This window comes from Grammomys surdaster, unplaced genomic scaffold (genome assembly GCF_004785775.1).
Source record: "Grammomys surdaster isolate TR1022 unplaced genomic scaffold, NIH_TR_1.0 63, whole genome shotgun sequence".
NCBI lineage: Eukaryota > Metazoa > Chordata > Mammalia > Rodentia > Muridae > Grammomys > Grammomys surdaster.
Genome location: NW_021604565.1, coordinates 12627316 through 12641530, shown reverse-complemented (window position 1 = coordinate 12641530; position 14215 = coordinate 12627316). Strand labels below are relative to the sequence as shown.

The following is a 14215-nucleotide window of genomic DNA, read 5'->3' as shown; positions in this document are numbered from 1 at the left end:
TGCCATTGGAGTTCTGTTCAGGAACTTTTCCCCTGTGCCCAAGTATTTGAGGCTCTTCCCCACCTTCTCTTCTATTAGTTTCAGTGTATCTGGTTTTATGTGGAGGTCCTTTATCCACTTAGACTTGAGCTTTGTACAAGGGGATAAGAATGGATCAATTTTCATTCTTCTACATGTTGTCTTCCAGTTGAACCAGCACCATTTGTTGAAAATGCTGTCCTTTTTCCACTGGACAGTTTTAGCTCCTTTGTCAAAGATCAAGTGACCATAGGAGTGTGGGTTCATTTCTGGGTCTTCAATTCTATTCCATTGATCTTCCTGCCTGTCTCTGTACCAATACCAGGTAGTTTTTATCACTATTGCTCTGTAGTACAGCTTGAGGTCAGGGATGGTGATCCCTCCAGAAGTTCTTTTATTGTTGAGAATAGTTTTCGCTATCCTGGGTTTTTTGTTATTCCATATGAATTTGAGAATTTCCTTTTCTAACTCTGTGAAGAATTGAGTTGGGATTTTAATGGGGGATTGCATTGAATCTGTAGATTGCTTTTGGCAAGATGGCCATTTTTATTATATTAATCCTGCCAATCCATGAGCATGGGAGATCTTTCCATCTTCTGAGATCTTCTTCAATTTCTTTCTTCAGAGACTTGAAGTTCTTGTCATACAGGTCTTTCACTTGCTTGGTTAGATTCACACCAAGGTATTTTATATTATTTGCAACTATTGTGAAGGGTGTCATTTCCCTAATTTCTTTCTCAGCCTGTTTATCTTTCATGTAGAGGAAGGCTACTGATTTGTTTGAGTTGATTTTATAACCAGCCACTTTGCTGAAGTTGTTTATCAGGTTTAGGAGTTCTCTGGTGGAAGTTTGGGGGTCACTTAAGTATACTATCATTTCATCTGCAAATGGCGATATTTTGACTTCTTCCTTTCCTATTTGTATCCCTTTGACTTCTTTTTGTTGTCTAATTGCTCTGGCTAAGACTTCCAGTACTATATTGAATAGGTAGGGGGAGAGTGGGCAGCCTTGTCTAGTCCCTGATCTTAGTGGGATTGCTTCAAGTTTCTCTCCATTTAGTTTGATGCTGGCTACTGGTTTGCTGTAAATTGCTTTTACTATGTTTAGGTAGGGGCCTTGAATTTCTGATCTTTCCAAGACTTTTATCATGAAGGGATGTTGAATTTTGTCAAATGCTTTTTCAGCAACTAGTGAGATGATCATGTGGTTTTTTTGTTTAAGTTTGTTTATATAGTGGATTACATTGATGGATTTCCGAATATTGAACTATCCCTGCATTCCTGGGATAAAACCTACTTGATCATGATGGATGATTGTTTTGATGTGTTCTTGGATTCGGTTTGCTAGAATTTTATTGAGTAATTTTGCATCTATGTTCATAAGGGAGATTGGTCTGAAGTTCTCTTTCTTTGTCGGGTCCTTGTGGGGTTTGGGTATTGTTTATTTTTTACACTTTAGTATTTATAATATTATGTCTGATAAAGAAGTTGAGTGGAATATTTATAGAGTAAATAGTAAATAGGCTACCCTTTTCTATAGTTAATCCTAAATTCCCTATCCAGTTAGATCATTCACATACACAAACACACAGACACACACATACGGACACACACAGAAGCACACAGACACACGCATAGACCCAGATCGTTCCCCCAAGCACATATACACATACATCCCTAGTTGTCAGGGAAGCCAAGCACCAGGGATAGAAATTGAATGTGCCATTAAAGAATATTTAAGGGAACCACAAGCCTTCCTCTCTTTTTATAAATTCAAGAAGAGTTAACCTTTTTATCTGGCCTTCTCCATTTATGCTTTCCTCAAGCTAGATAGTACAGACAGCCTGAGCATATGCCCTTACACATGCTCACATGCACTCTGGCCTCCATGTTATCAGGGTGAGCACTCCTCTAGCTCATCCATTTACTCAAGTTCTGCATCACCACATTCTCAGGAGCTCCTTTCCCTCTTCTTTAGCCTCAAGTTCTTTAAATCAGTCCTATAGATCTTTAGGTTATAATAATACTGATAACAAGTCCTTATATTCAACCAAAAGAGTTTCTACTTCTAAAATAAGAGCAAGTTCAAAGCAGTTTATTTCTAAAATAGTTAAGAAAAAAAAATCACTGAAATACCCAATCCAATCAATCAATCAATCAATCAATCCAAGTACATAGGGAGATATCTAATATGATAAAGTATATCATGTAGTAAACTTTAAAACTATCCAAGAAAACTATATTAGCCAATAATTTAGAAGCCACATCTCAATACTTTTACATATTACTGCACTATTGTGTATAATAATTCAAAATATTTAATATTTTAGCATGATAGAATAAAGGCACTAGTAAATTTACTAATCTATATTAGTAATCTATATTCATAGAATACATTACTTTCTTGACACATAGATTTTCTCAAAAAAATATTCATGTCAACTTCAAAAATCACACATTTTCTCTTACCTGGTTCTTTGTGCCATGGCACATTAGGTCTATAGAACAGTTCAAAACAGAAAAGAAAATACTTTAGGAAAAGTTGCTAGAGGTGAGGGATGAAGTAGTGTTGTCTATGGATTTCAAGTAAGAAAAATAAATTGTGAAGCATGATGTTGAGCCAGTGGTATGGGCAACATACAGAGTGGGAACAACAAAAAACCAGAGATGTCTGTTGTGGATTTGGTTTAATGCTTGCACTGTATTATTTGGGTTTCCAAGTTCCATGAGAATCTTGCATGTAAGACACTGAGGGCTCCTGTGCCAGGCTGGTTCTGTTAGTGAATAATGTTGCTGGAGGCCAATGGCTGGACAAAGACATTACAGAGGCAGGGAATTTAGGGTTTACAGGAAAGCAGAATGAGGAGAGGGCAGAATCCCCACATCAGGGAAGAAATACGATCCAGGATTGAGAGCTGCAGAAGGGAGACTGCACCAGAGTATGTAAGAGCCTGGGAAGAGTGGCCCCAGCCATCCCCAACCCCATCTTTGCTAAGGTAGCAAAGATGGAACATAGATTTTAGTAAGCAATAACTCAGGAGTATCAGAGGGAACGCATTAGCAATGTGGAAGTTTAAGAGTGTCCCAGCCATTTAGCTGATAAAGATATATCAAATATAAGGCTGTGTGTGGTGTGTGTGTGTGTGTGTGTGTGTGTCTTTCATTTGAGAATCCAGAGCTTTGGGGCTTTGGGGCGGGTATCACGGAACTCATGCTGCCAGGGTAGATCAGATTAATCAACTATAGCTACAGATGTATGCAGCTGATGTTCCCTAAATATGACAGAGAAAAGGCACCTGTGAACTCTCAACAGCATGGCAACATGGCTGACTGAACAAGACCCCAAAAATGACAACACTGGTTGAGATGTCAATGCATAAGGGAGAACTCTTTAGATGAGGAGCTATAAGCGGTCAGTAGCCACTGAGGTCGGATCATCAGTTTCCTCCTCGAGTAGTTCCCATACAGGGTGTCAGATCCCAGTGCTCAGCCTGGACAAACCACATGCACACATCAGCAAGGCTAAATGAATTCAGTAGGTTGTATATATGTGTATGTGTGTATCTGTAAATATGTGTATAAAATGATAATTAAAGAAGGAGAGGTCATGGTTGGGGAGGGAGGAGGGAAATGAGAAGAGGTGGGAGAACTGGGTAGGGGTGACATGGATGTAGTTCACTTAGGAAGCTCTCAAAAAAAAAAACCAAAGTAAATAAATACTGCTAGTACTAATTTCAGGAAATATGAAAAATAAAAGGAAGATCATACTCTCCTACCCCACCAAACAAAAAACACAACTTATGAAGTGCTCATGATAAAACATTTCACATTGGCAAAGAGGAATTATAAAGTGGGAACAAGATGATGGAGGGTCCAAAAGAAATGTCTCCATCGCTTCCTTACATTAAGGAAACGGGGAAGGCTACAGTCAGTCCACAGATGGCTGTGCATCCCCACCATTAGACACGCAAATAGAAACACACAGAGAGGCAGCGTGCCGACATCAAATGGCAAACTCGGAACAGCACAAGGTGGGAGAGTCAACAGGGCTTTGGTATCATATATATTTTTCATGATTTTAAAGAGAGGTTGTTATCTTCCATTTTACTAGCCTATATCTCTCTAATGCTCTGAAATAGTATACAAATAATCTTAATAGTGAACCTTTTTAAACTAGTACTGAAATAAAATAGTTTAACAGTAGTTTTTTTTTTGCTTCTGAACTATTTCTTATAATTTCCTATACACTGATAGGTTTGGGAACTTTACAATAATTATTAGGTTCCTTTTGTTATGATATAAAATGATATGATTTACTTCTTAAAATATCTGCATAAATTAAAATTTTAACTTTATTTACATTATTCCAATGACTTCCACAAATTTACTACAGATGTATTTAATCAATCTTCCTTACTTATTCTGATTGTATATTATTTTATTACTGATAGTAACATTCATATAATTGGGTCTCAATGTCAACAATACCGTGTTTCAAGAAGGTAAAAAACCTTTGAAAAGTAAAGCAGTTGTGTCAATCACTATCACAGACAAGCTAATTACTAGGGAAGAAATCAAGGCTGAATAGAAGAGCATTATTTGGGGGAAAAAACAATCATACATTTGGCTTCACTATTAAGGAATCTACCTTATATAAATGAGAAGAAGCCAGGACCTGAGAACCTAAATAGAATGCCAACTGTAGAAGCACTTACTCTACATCCCCATGTTCTCATGGAGACGTGAAGACACAAGAGGAGGGTGGATTATGGCAGTATGCTAGGTGACTAAGGACATTCTCTTGCAAGGGTTGCTAAAACTGACAGCAGATGCTACATAGTGTTATTAACAGCCATGTTGAGATAAGCAGGCCATTTATGGAATCAAAAGCATTAATATTATAGAAGGCATTGTGGGTAATATTTATTCCTAACTACCATCTAAGATTGTCATGTATAAACAAGAAAGTATTACTTAAAAATGCCTCAATCCCACTTGGGAGGGAGAAGAAAGCAATCACAGGAGAAGTGAGAGATGGAGGGAGGGAACTGGGTAGGAAAGGGGACAGGGAAGGGAAGAGGGGACATGATTAGGTATTTGGTAGGGGGAACAGCACTGAAGCCCTGAGAGCCAGCAGAAAGAATGAAAACAGGCAACCTTGGGAAGTAGGAGGTGAGAGGACCCTCCAGAATGTACCAGAGACCTGGGAGGTGAGAGACTCTCAGGACTCAAAGGGACGGATGAAATGCCCTACAGTGGGGAAAGGGAACTTGTAGAGCCCGCCTCCAGCAAAAAGACAGGACATCAAGTAGAGGGATGGGGATGCCATCCCACAGTCAAAAACTGGGACCCAGAATTGCTGCTGTCTGAAAGAACTGCAGGGACAAAAATGGAGAAGAGCTTGAGGAAAAGGAAGTCCAGTGACAGGCCCAAAGTGGAATCCACCTCAAGGGGAGGCCCCAAGGCCTGACACTATTACTGATGCTATGGAGTGTTCACAAAAAGGGGCCTATCATGACGGCCCTCTGGAAGACTCAACAAGCAGCTGAAAGAGTCAGATGCAGATATTTACACCCAACTAATGGACAGAAGCTGCTGACCCCCGTGGTTGAACTAGGGAAAAGCTAGAAGAAGCTGAGGAAGAAGGTGACCCTGTAGGAGTAGGACCAGCAGTCTCAACTAACCTGGACCCCCGAGATTACTCAGACACTGAGCCACCAACCAGGCAGCATATACCAGCTGATATGAGGCCCCAACACATATATGGCAGAGGACTGCTGGGTCTGGACTCAGTGAGATAAGATACAGCTAACTCAAGAGACAGGGAAGGAGGGAGGCAGGGAGGTCTGGTGGCATGGGGGCAGGAGGGGGAGGGATGTGGAACAGCCAGAAGGTAGGCCAGGAGGGGAATAAATTCCTGACTGTAAAAAAAAAGATTAAATAAAATTAAAAAAAAAAGAATAAACACCAATGATTTTACCAATGTGGTAAAAATTTAAACCCACTTAACAATAAATGCAAATATGTTGAAAAAAAAAGTAAAACAACAAATAGCATATTCTGGGAGTCACAAATCAGTAGCCATGTTGAAAGGGACAGTGAAAAATCAGAGTACAAATCAATGTTTCTAGAGACAGGCCTCACTCTATCATACCCACATGGAGGACATAGGTCAACATCAGGCATCTTTCTTGTCTGTATCATTAATTCATCACTAATATGAAATAATAGTTGTTTAGGTCAGGATATACATTTGCCTCTATTTCTCCATCAACAACCAGGTTCAAATTAGGAATTATGAAAAACAGTATTTATTATAAGATCATCAATTATCCCTTTCCAACTACAGCTTGAATCATTAGAGTATTAACATAACTGAAATATATTTATACCCATGGCAATTCTTAGGTGCTTTTTGTTAATAACTCATGACTAGAATCTGTTTAAAATGAATGTTCACACAAATACCTCCTTAGGGACGGGGTGACACCAAATCATGCTTTGCTATTAATGCTACACAGTATAAAGCTCACTATTTTTTAAAGAATCACCGAGTCTGTACTTCCAAAATGGTCACCAAAAAGGAACAAAGAACCATACAAGCATCTTAAAACAGCCATCAATGCCTTCTACTTTATGAGCATGTGAGGAATGCGCGTGTTACTGTCACAGTGGTTGTGAACTCTAGGTGTCCCTTTATCTGCTAAGACATGAACTTACTAAGAGGCAACCCAAGCAGGTAGATGAATATTTAACACTGTTGTTAGGCTGAATGAATTTCCCGAAAAATCGTTGAGTTAGATTTGACTTAAGGAGTCAACAACAACAAAAACAGGTCTAAGTAACCTGGAAATACAAAAGTCTCCTGTCCATCCTCACTTGCTTCAGGACCATCACAAAAATGCATAGGGAGCACTTTTAATTTGCTCATTTTCATGTTAAATAATTACATTTTTATGAATTTTCTTAAATACATTGGAAAACATTTGGGATACTACATAAATGTATAGATGGTTAAATGTCACTACTGAGTGAACAGATTATGAGAGGTGAAACATGATCAGGTTAGAGACACTACAACTTCTTACACTGAACTTAATTTTGTTTGTTTTTGTGTTTTTAAATAAAGTCCATGTGGAGAGTCCAGCCAGTGTGTGATTTCTGACAGGTAAGGTGTAAGCTGCTTTGAGAGGCTGCAGTTCAACTCTGAGACACCTCACTCTGCAGCTCTGGGTCTATCTCAGGTAGGTTAGTTCTCCTTTACAATCCCAAAGTCTCACCTATCCAATGGGCAAAGTGACCACAGGTTCCTCGCAGAATTACTAGAATTTGCCTGAAGATCTGTGAGTAAACGAACATAGAAAGGGCGGCCACAATGCTGTCGCCTCCTCACTTACCAAGCTGTACTCTCCGTCACTCTCTGGACGGATGCAATACCTCTTCCACATACAAAGTCTTTCACAGAAGATTCATTCTCCTGTAAAGACTTGACTAAAGAAGTATGGGAACAAAAAGGTAGGAAAGGCTTTCTGGGGTAAATCTAACAAGCACACTCCAGCTCTGCTTTGAGCATCTGATTCTATGTAAGGCATTTTGAGTCAACTTCAGAACAAAACTGGAACTCTAAGCAGGCATTCAACCTAAGATCAAGGCCACTGACCACCAAACACACTGACTGCTTTCAGTATTATTTCTTGAGGATGCTACTACAGAGTGCTTAGAATGTTAAAGGCCCTATCCTGGAATGTGACAGACTAATTAACAATGACACCAGGGTTCTCACAGCATACTTTACAAACAAAATCTTATTTTTAACAAAACATTTTCTTAAGTCAGTCTATAGTGATTTACTGAAGTTGCACGATAAGAGAAAAAGAGACTATATAAATTAAGAACATAAGACATCAATCTAAAACAATTTATCGACATATTTTGGAAAAAGTTAATGCGGGGTAGTTAACAGAAAGCATTTAGTTAAGCTTTCCTTTGTAAAGTTGGTAAAAATGCACTGAGAGTAAACATCAGGTAATAGTTACCTCTGTGGCCTTGGCTGAGGGCTCCAATCCAGTCATATTTGCTACTATTAACTGATGTAAGAGTTGAACCTGAGCCACACTTAGGAAGAAGTCCAGATTTGTGGTTATGTTCACTTCCAAGGAATGGCCACATACTAAAATCTCCTAAAGAGGGAATGAGGGGAATAGGATTAATAGAAAATTTGAAAACAACAGTCCTCAGATAGTTAATCATTGTTATTGAACGCTTACTACTTTCTAATTCTCTAGGGACTCAGGTACACATATTAATGAGAAAAGCAAAAGTCACAAGCACAGCTGCGAACAGAGTTCAATGGTGAACTCTCTGCTAGGCTGTGTGCAAATAGGTATCGAGGATCAATAGGAAACTTTCCCCTTTCAGATCCATTTGATTTTATTTTCATACTGTGAACTATTGTTATTGTTTTGTATGTAATTAATGGGGCAATTTTGTAGGTAATGTACTAACAGCTCCTGAGAATCTCTTATATGAAGCCCTATAGCAGAGTGCTGGGACCCCATCAGGAACCCCTCCCCCTCCAATACTACAGTGGCCTTCAAGGCCAACCTCTCTTGGAGCCGACAGATGAAAACAGGATACTAAATGTAGGTAGTTAAAATTAGAAACACCATAGTATAAACATTAGCCAAAGACTACAAAACATGATTTATAACAAAGTAAAAGGCTGAAGCAAAAGATAGCCACCCTAGTTTCTCTTCTTTAGAACCTTGGCAGCATGAGGCAGATGTCTGCCACTTAATGGGAGCTGTTCTTCATAACTGTGTCACTTGAACATTTATCATTAGAAACCACTCAGAGGAGGCAAACAAAAGAAAAAAAACAACCCAGAAGCTTCAGTTAATGAGCACAAATCCTGCCTCATTCGGACAGTGTTCGAATGCCTGCAAATGCCTCCCTATTCGGGTCATAAAAGAACAGACTTAAGGAAACTATAGCTGGCCCAAATACACACCAGACAGTTTAGAGCTGCTTCTAGCCATTAAGAACATCATGTCTGGCATAATTATTTTCCTTATAAATTTTTTTCACAAATTTTCTGTATTAATTATATTTATTTTATTTCCCTAGTCATAATGAAAAAGGAGAAGACAATGATTTAGAAGTGCTTTTTTAAAAAAATATTGTCTTCTTATTATAACATGACTTGAAGGAATAAAAATTTCTATAAAAGTAATAGTTGTATTAGTGACACATATCCTATAATCAGAGGACGAGCAATCCTAATCTAGTGCTGAACAGTATGAAATGCAATGGGTAGACTAAGTAGCTTAAAATCAGAGCGAGCGACACGAGCATGCTCTCTCCCATTCCTCCTTGTAATGATCTGCTTGACAGTTTGCTGTCTAGAACAGTGTGGAGGTGAACTGGGACACTTCTTCCACACAGCTGAGGAGAGTACAAGGCAGCCAGCTGATAGGAGGAAGGCCAGTGAGCTGAAAGCCCCAGGCTGTAGAGCGCTCCATCTCCTGCCTCCTGGCTTGTACACCTGGAAACGAGGAATCCTTACTAAGGCCTTCAAATCAAATTACCAGTTAGTTAAGCTGGGATAGAATTGTATTAGCATTTTGATACATTTCAATTTTCATTTCTTAACTTTGTGATAAGAAGTTCTTAAGAATACAAGAAAGGAATGTTTCTAGACAAAAAGTTCTTAGTTAAAAGAAATTTTGTGGTTCTGTTTTGTTTGTATTTTTTTCCTTTGTTCCTTCTTGTTGTTGGCTATTTATTTGTCTTTTATTTTGTGGTGGTTTTGGTGGTCAAACTCATAGCTTCACACATAGCAGGCAAGTATGTTATGTGGGTGCTGCATGGCCAGACTCAATATTTAAATTTTTAAACCAAATATAAACAGGAAGATAAAAAGTTTTCTAATATGTTCAAGTGTGTGAATCTTGGCTCATTTTCAGTTTGGGTGTGTACCTCATAAGGTGTTGTGTAAAGTCTACACCAGTTGTGTTACTAAGAAACCAGCTATAAGACTTACTCCTTAAACAACTTTTGGGGTTAAAAAGAAACCAAACTAGCCTCTTCTAGTCCTCCTCTATCCCATAGGAGCTCAGTCTCTTGGTTCTTCCCTGCTGCCCTTCTCAGCCTCTTTCCAGACCACCTCCATTCTTTGGAGACTCCCACCATGACACCTGCACAGGGACCCCGAAGCTGTATACCTTATGGGTACACAGATCCCTGGACCCTCTGCCCTCATCACAGAGGCTTCTTCAAGGAGACAGCAATCAACACAAAACCTCACAACTAGACAGCACATAGTGAGTGAGAGACTTTGGCAAACTCATCTCCAAATCGGATGTCTTCATCAAACCCCTCCCCAGCTAAAGGTTCTGGGATCTCTGAGGAAAAGGAAGTGGAAAGATTCTAAGAAGTGGTGAGGGACACCAATGAAACAGCACCTTCTAACACAAAACAGTACTGGTGCACACAACATAGAGCCTGTGACCACAGCCATGAGATGGAAAACGGAAATGAACACCAAGGCTTGCCCCTAATCCAAAAACTATTTTTAACTGATTCCAGTAGGGAAAGAAAAAATAATTATTTTCCAGTGGAGTGTCAGTAGACATAGGAATCAGTCCAGGCTGAGCCCTCTGCCTATGGTAGCTGTCCCTCCTCCCCAAAAAGGACTACATGGTTCACGTTTTTTGTGTGTGCTTTCATGACTTTAAAAAAAAAGTTTTTCTTTTCTTTCTTCTTCCTTCCTTCTTTTGTTTTTGAGACAAGTCTCTTCATGTAGCCCTGACTGTCCTGAAACTCACTATGTAGACCAGGCTGGCCTCAAACTCACAGAGATCCACCCTCCTCTGCATCCTAAGTGCTGAGATTAAAGGCCTGGTGCACCATATCTGGTTTCTTTTGTTTGTTTGTTTGTTTGTTTGTTTGTTAGAGAGAGAGAGAGAGAGAGAACATAAACATGAAGCTGGGTGTAGAGAGAGGTGAGAAGAGTCTTGGATGAGTGGTGCAAGAAAAAAAAAGAATAGGATTAAAATATATGAAAAACTTTTAAATAATAAAGTAATTAAAAAAGTAACCAAAGTAGGCCTAACTTTTGCCATATGAATATTATAAAACTCAAGTAAGATTATATAAAAATTATTTTTCAAAAATTTAGGAAGGAATATAAGCTTTCTATTGTTTTAAATTAATATAAAGTACCCTTTTCACTTAACAATGGGCTATAAGCTAATAGATGCATGCTGTGCTGAAAATACTCATAATTCAATTAAAAATGCTTATTTAGTAAACATAAATGCTATACACTGATTCTTTTAGACCAGGCAGCCAATGGGAGCTGTGCTTCAGCTTCCTCACCTATGACACCGAGTTACTCAGCCACCTGACAGGGTTACTAGTAGCAGTAGAAGACTCAGTATTTCTAAGTCTCGCTGGCGTCTGTCATTATGAATGAAGTACTGTGCTGTAGTGTAGGAGGAAGCACTGAAACTGTGACAGGCAGAGAGGAGTCGCCCCATTACTCAGACTAAACTATAGTCTTCTCTTCTAACCTCCATATGCAGATTTTCTGGTGAGATTATTTTGGTGAAAATGATGGCAGGTGCTCCAGTTATTCGTACAGAAAAATCTGTCAAGATGGGTGTCAAAATTGCTCTCCTTTCTTGATGACGCTGTATGCTAAAAAGATAAGGCAAACAATTGGTATTCATTAAAAAAATGAAAACAGAAAAGAATTATTCACTTGCTGCTTTTCAAGGATAACTTTACTTGTGTTCAAGTCTGTACTATAAACACACACATCAAAGTCTCACCACTATTTAAAGAGTGTCTATTTGATTTTTACAGTCAGTTCCTAGGTTCTGTAAGGTTTCAAAAAACTGCCAGAGTAAAGAACCGTTGAGAAACTCAAATGAATGTTCACAATTTCCTAACAAAATCATCCTGGGTCTTATTATGTTTTCTGCTTATAACTCTATTTGTTCTCGCAAAGTTTCCTATCTCTTTTGTTACTATCAATGGTCTTCCTATTTTTGGAATAATTTTAATTTCTTATTTTTAATACATTGCATGTTCCCTTTGACAAAGACCATCTTCCCTTGCCCCTTGCCTCTAACGAAATTCTCCCAAGTCTCCCTATGTATGTTTGGCTTGCTTGGAATTTCCTTTGTAAGATAATCCTGACAGTGAGTTTGCAGTGATCCTCCTGCCTCTGCCTCTGCCTCTGCCTCTGCCTCTGCCTCTCTGCCTCTCTGCCTCTCTGCCTCTCTGCCTCTCCTCTGCCTCTCTGCCCCTCTGCCCCTCTGCCCCTCTGCCCCTCTGCCCCTCTGCCCCTCTGCCCCTCTGCCCCTCTGCCCCTCTGCCCCTCTGCCTCTGCCTCTCTGCGTCTCTGCCTCTGCCTTTCTGCCTCTGGCTCCCAAGTACTGGGATTATGGGCGTTAGACATGGTGCTCAGCTTTTAAACTGTTTTTACATTAAGATCTACGATTTATTTCAGTTTATGAATAATAATATGGATATTGAAGTCTTCTTTGTCTATTAAATAGCTTTTGTATGTGAAAGTGAATGATTCCCCAAGCAAGCTTGTAAAGTGGAAAGCTCCTTATCAGCCTTATGATAGGAATGAGGAACCAGAACAGAGCTCGGTGACTGGACTGGACACTCAGTGGAAACACCACCTCCAGAACTTGGCCTGCAGCACATCATCTCCACCGTAGCTTCTGGTCTCCTTTAATTCCACTTTATACATTTCTAGTTTTGCTCAGTAATTTGCTTGACACCCACAACTGCTAGTAATTTGAAGGAAGTACTGTCTACACGGCAGAAGGTGAGCCTAAACAACACCAATGAGAAACAACTTCTCCTGACACACACAAATTCCAAGCGACTCTGCAGTTTTAGTTTTCATTTTATGAAATAATACATCAGTATGTTTATGTTAGACTAGAAGCCACACCTCTAAATTTCTTTTAAAATTAATTTAATATTCTCTATAAATATAACTTTATTAGTCCCTTATGATAAAATGATAAATCTGAAAGCAGAAAATTGGCATAACTTATACCTCATGTGAAAATATAGATAAAGTACAAGACTTTCTACATCTTAAAAAAAAAAACAAACTATTCAGGATAGTCTTGAGAGCACTAATGTCTTTTGTTAACTTTCCAGTGGGCAGTGCTTTATATGGTATGTGCCAAAAAAGCAAATTGGATCATCTGGTTCTGTGACACATAAGTATTGGATTTCAAGAAAGTCAATTTTAAAGAATTAAGAGATCTGGTAAGTAGAGAGCAACAGGAAGCAGCACTAAAATCTGTGACTACAGGGGAGAGGTTTAGATCCTAAGAGACACCATAATTACAGTCTAATCGCTCAAATTCCATAAAATGACCAACGTGAGAAATACGAAACGGGACGCGCTCAGGAGAGGAGTGCTGAAGCGAGGCGCATTACAACGACCTCAAATGGAAGCGATGGCAGCAAACCAAGTGGCTACACACACTGAAGCACTGTGGGAAAGAAAAGGTACTTGTCCCTATCATTTATTTATTTTTTCCTCACTTGTGTGATGAGTTAAATCAGTGACACTAAATAGAAAAGCCCAATTACCATAGCAGGAAAAAGGGAATCTCATCAAAACAACAGCCATCTTCCTGCTGTATGGTGACAGCTTTTCTTCTGTCCTATTACTGTCAAACATTTGAAATAATGATAAACTTTTAAAATAACAATTAAAAATTTTACAAATCTATCATTGTCAAAGATGAATCACAGCAGGGAAAAAGAAATGCTGAAGGAACAGTGGTTACCAAGTCCATCAGTATTTCGGCAGGTAATGTACAGTATTCAAGATTACAAAGGAATCAAAACCCCAGGTGTTAGCAGAGGTTGGCAACAGACTTGGGGTCCAGGCAGCAGGGAACTGACAACCTAGACCTGGGCCCTAAGGCTATGAAAGCATCAGCGCATCTGAAAGGGAAGAACAGGAACTGCCTAGCTTAGCAAGAGCATACTGAAAGTGGCAGAGATCTCCTTAGAAAATGTAAAATAATAGGATTTACCCTCTTTATGTGTGCCTAATTTATATTATCTCAGAAGTCCAGGAATAACCATGTTGAGTTATTTATAAGAACAAAACAAAACAGCTACAGTTAAAAAATGGATTCATGTGTGT

General features: G+C 39.0%; 1 protein-coding gene across 1 annotated transcript in view; it reads right to left on the bottom strand.

Moving 5' to 3' along the window:
- Vps13b (vacuolar protein sorting 13 homolog B) overlaps positions 1 to 14215 on the bottom strand; it is a 585584-nt gene that overhangs the window by 225016 nt on the left and 346353 nt on the right. Inside the window, exons 31-32 of the mRNA XM_028767027.1 lie at positions 11592 to 11718; positions 8055 to 8198 (exon numbers count right to left, since the gene is read on the bottom strand). Of these exons, the coding sequence (XP_028622860.1) occupies positions 8055 to 8198; positions 11592 to 11718 (271 nt within the window). The remainder of the gene's footprint in view (positions 1 to 8054; positions 8199 to 11591; positions 11719 to 14215) is intronic.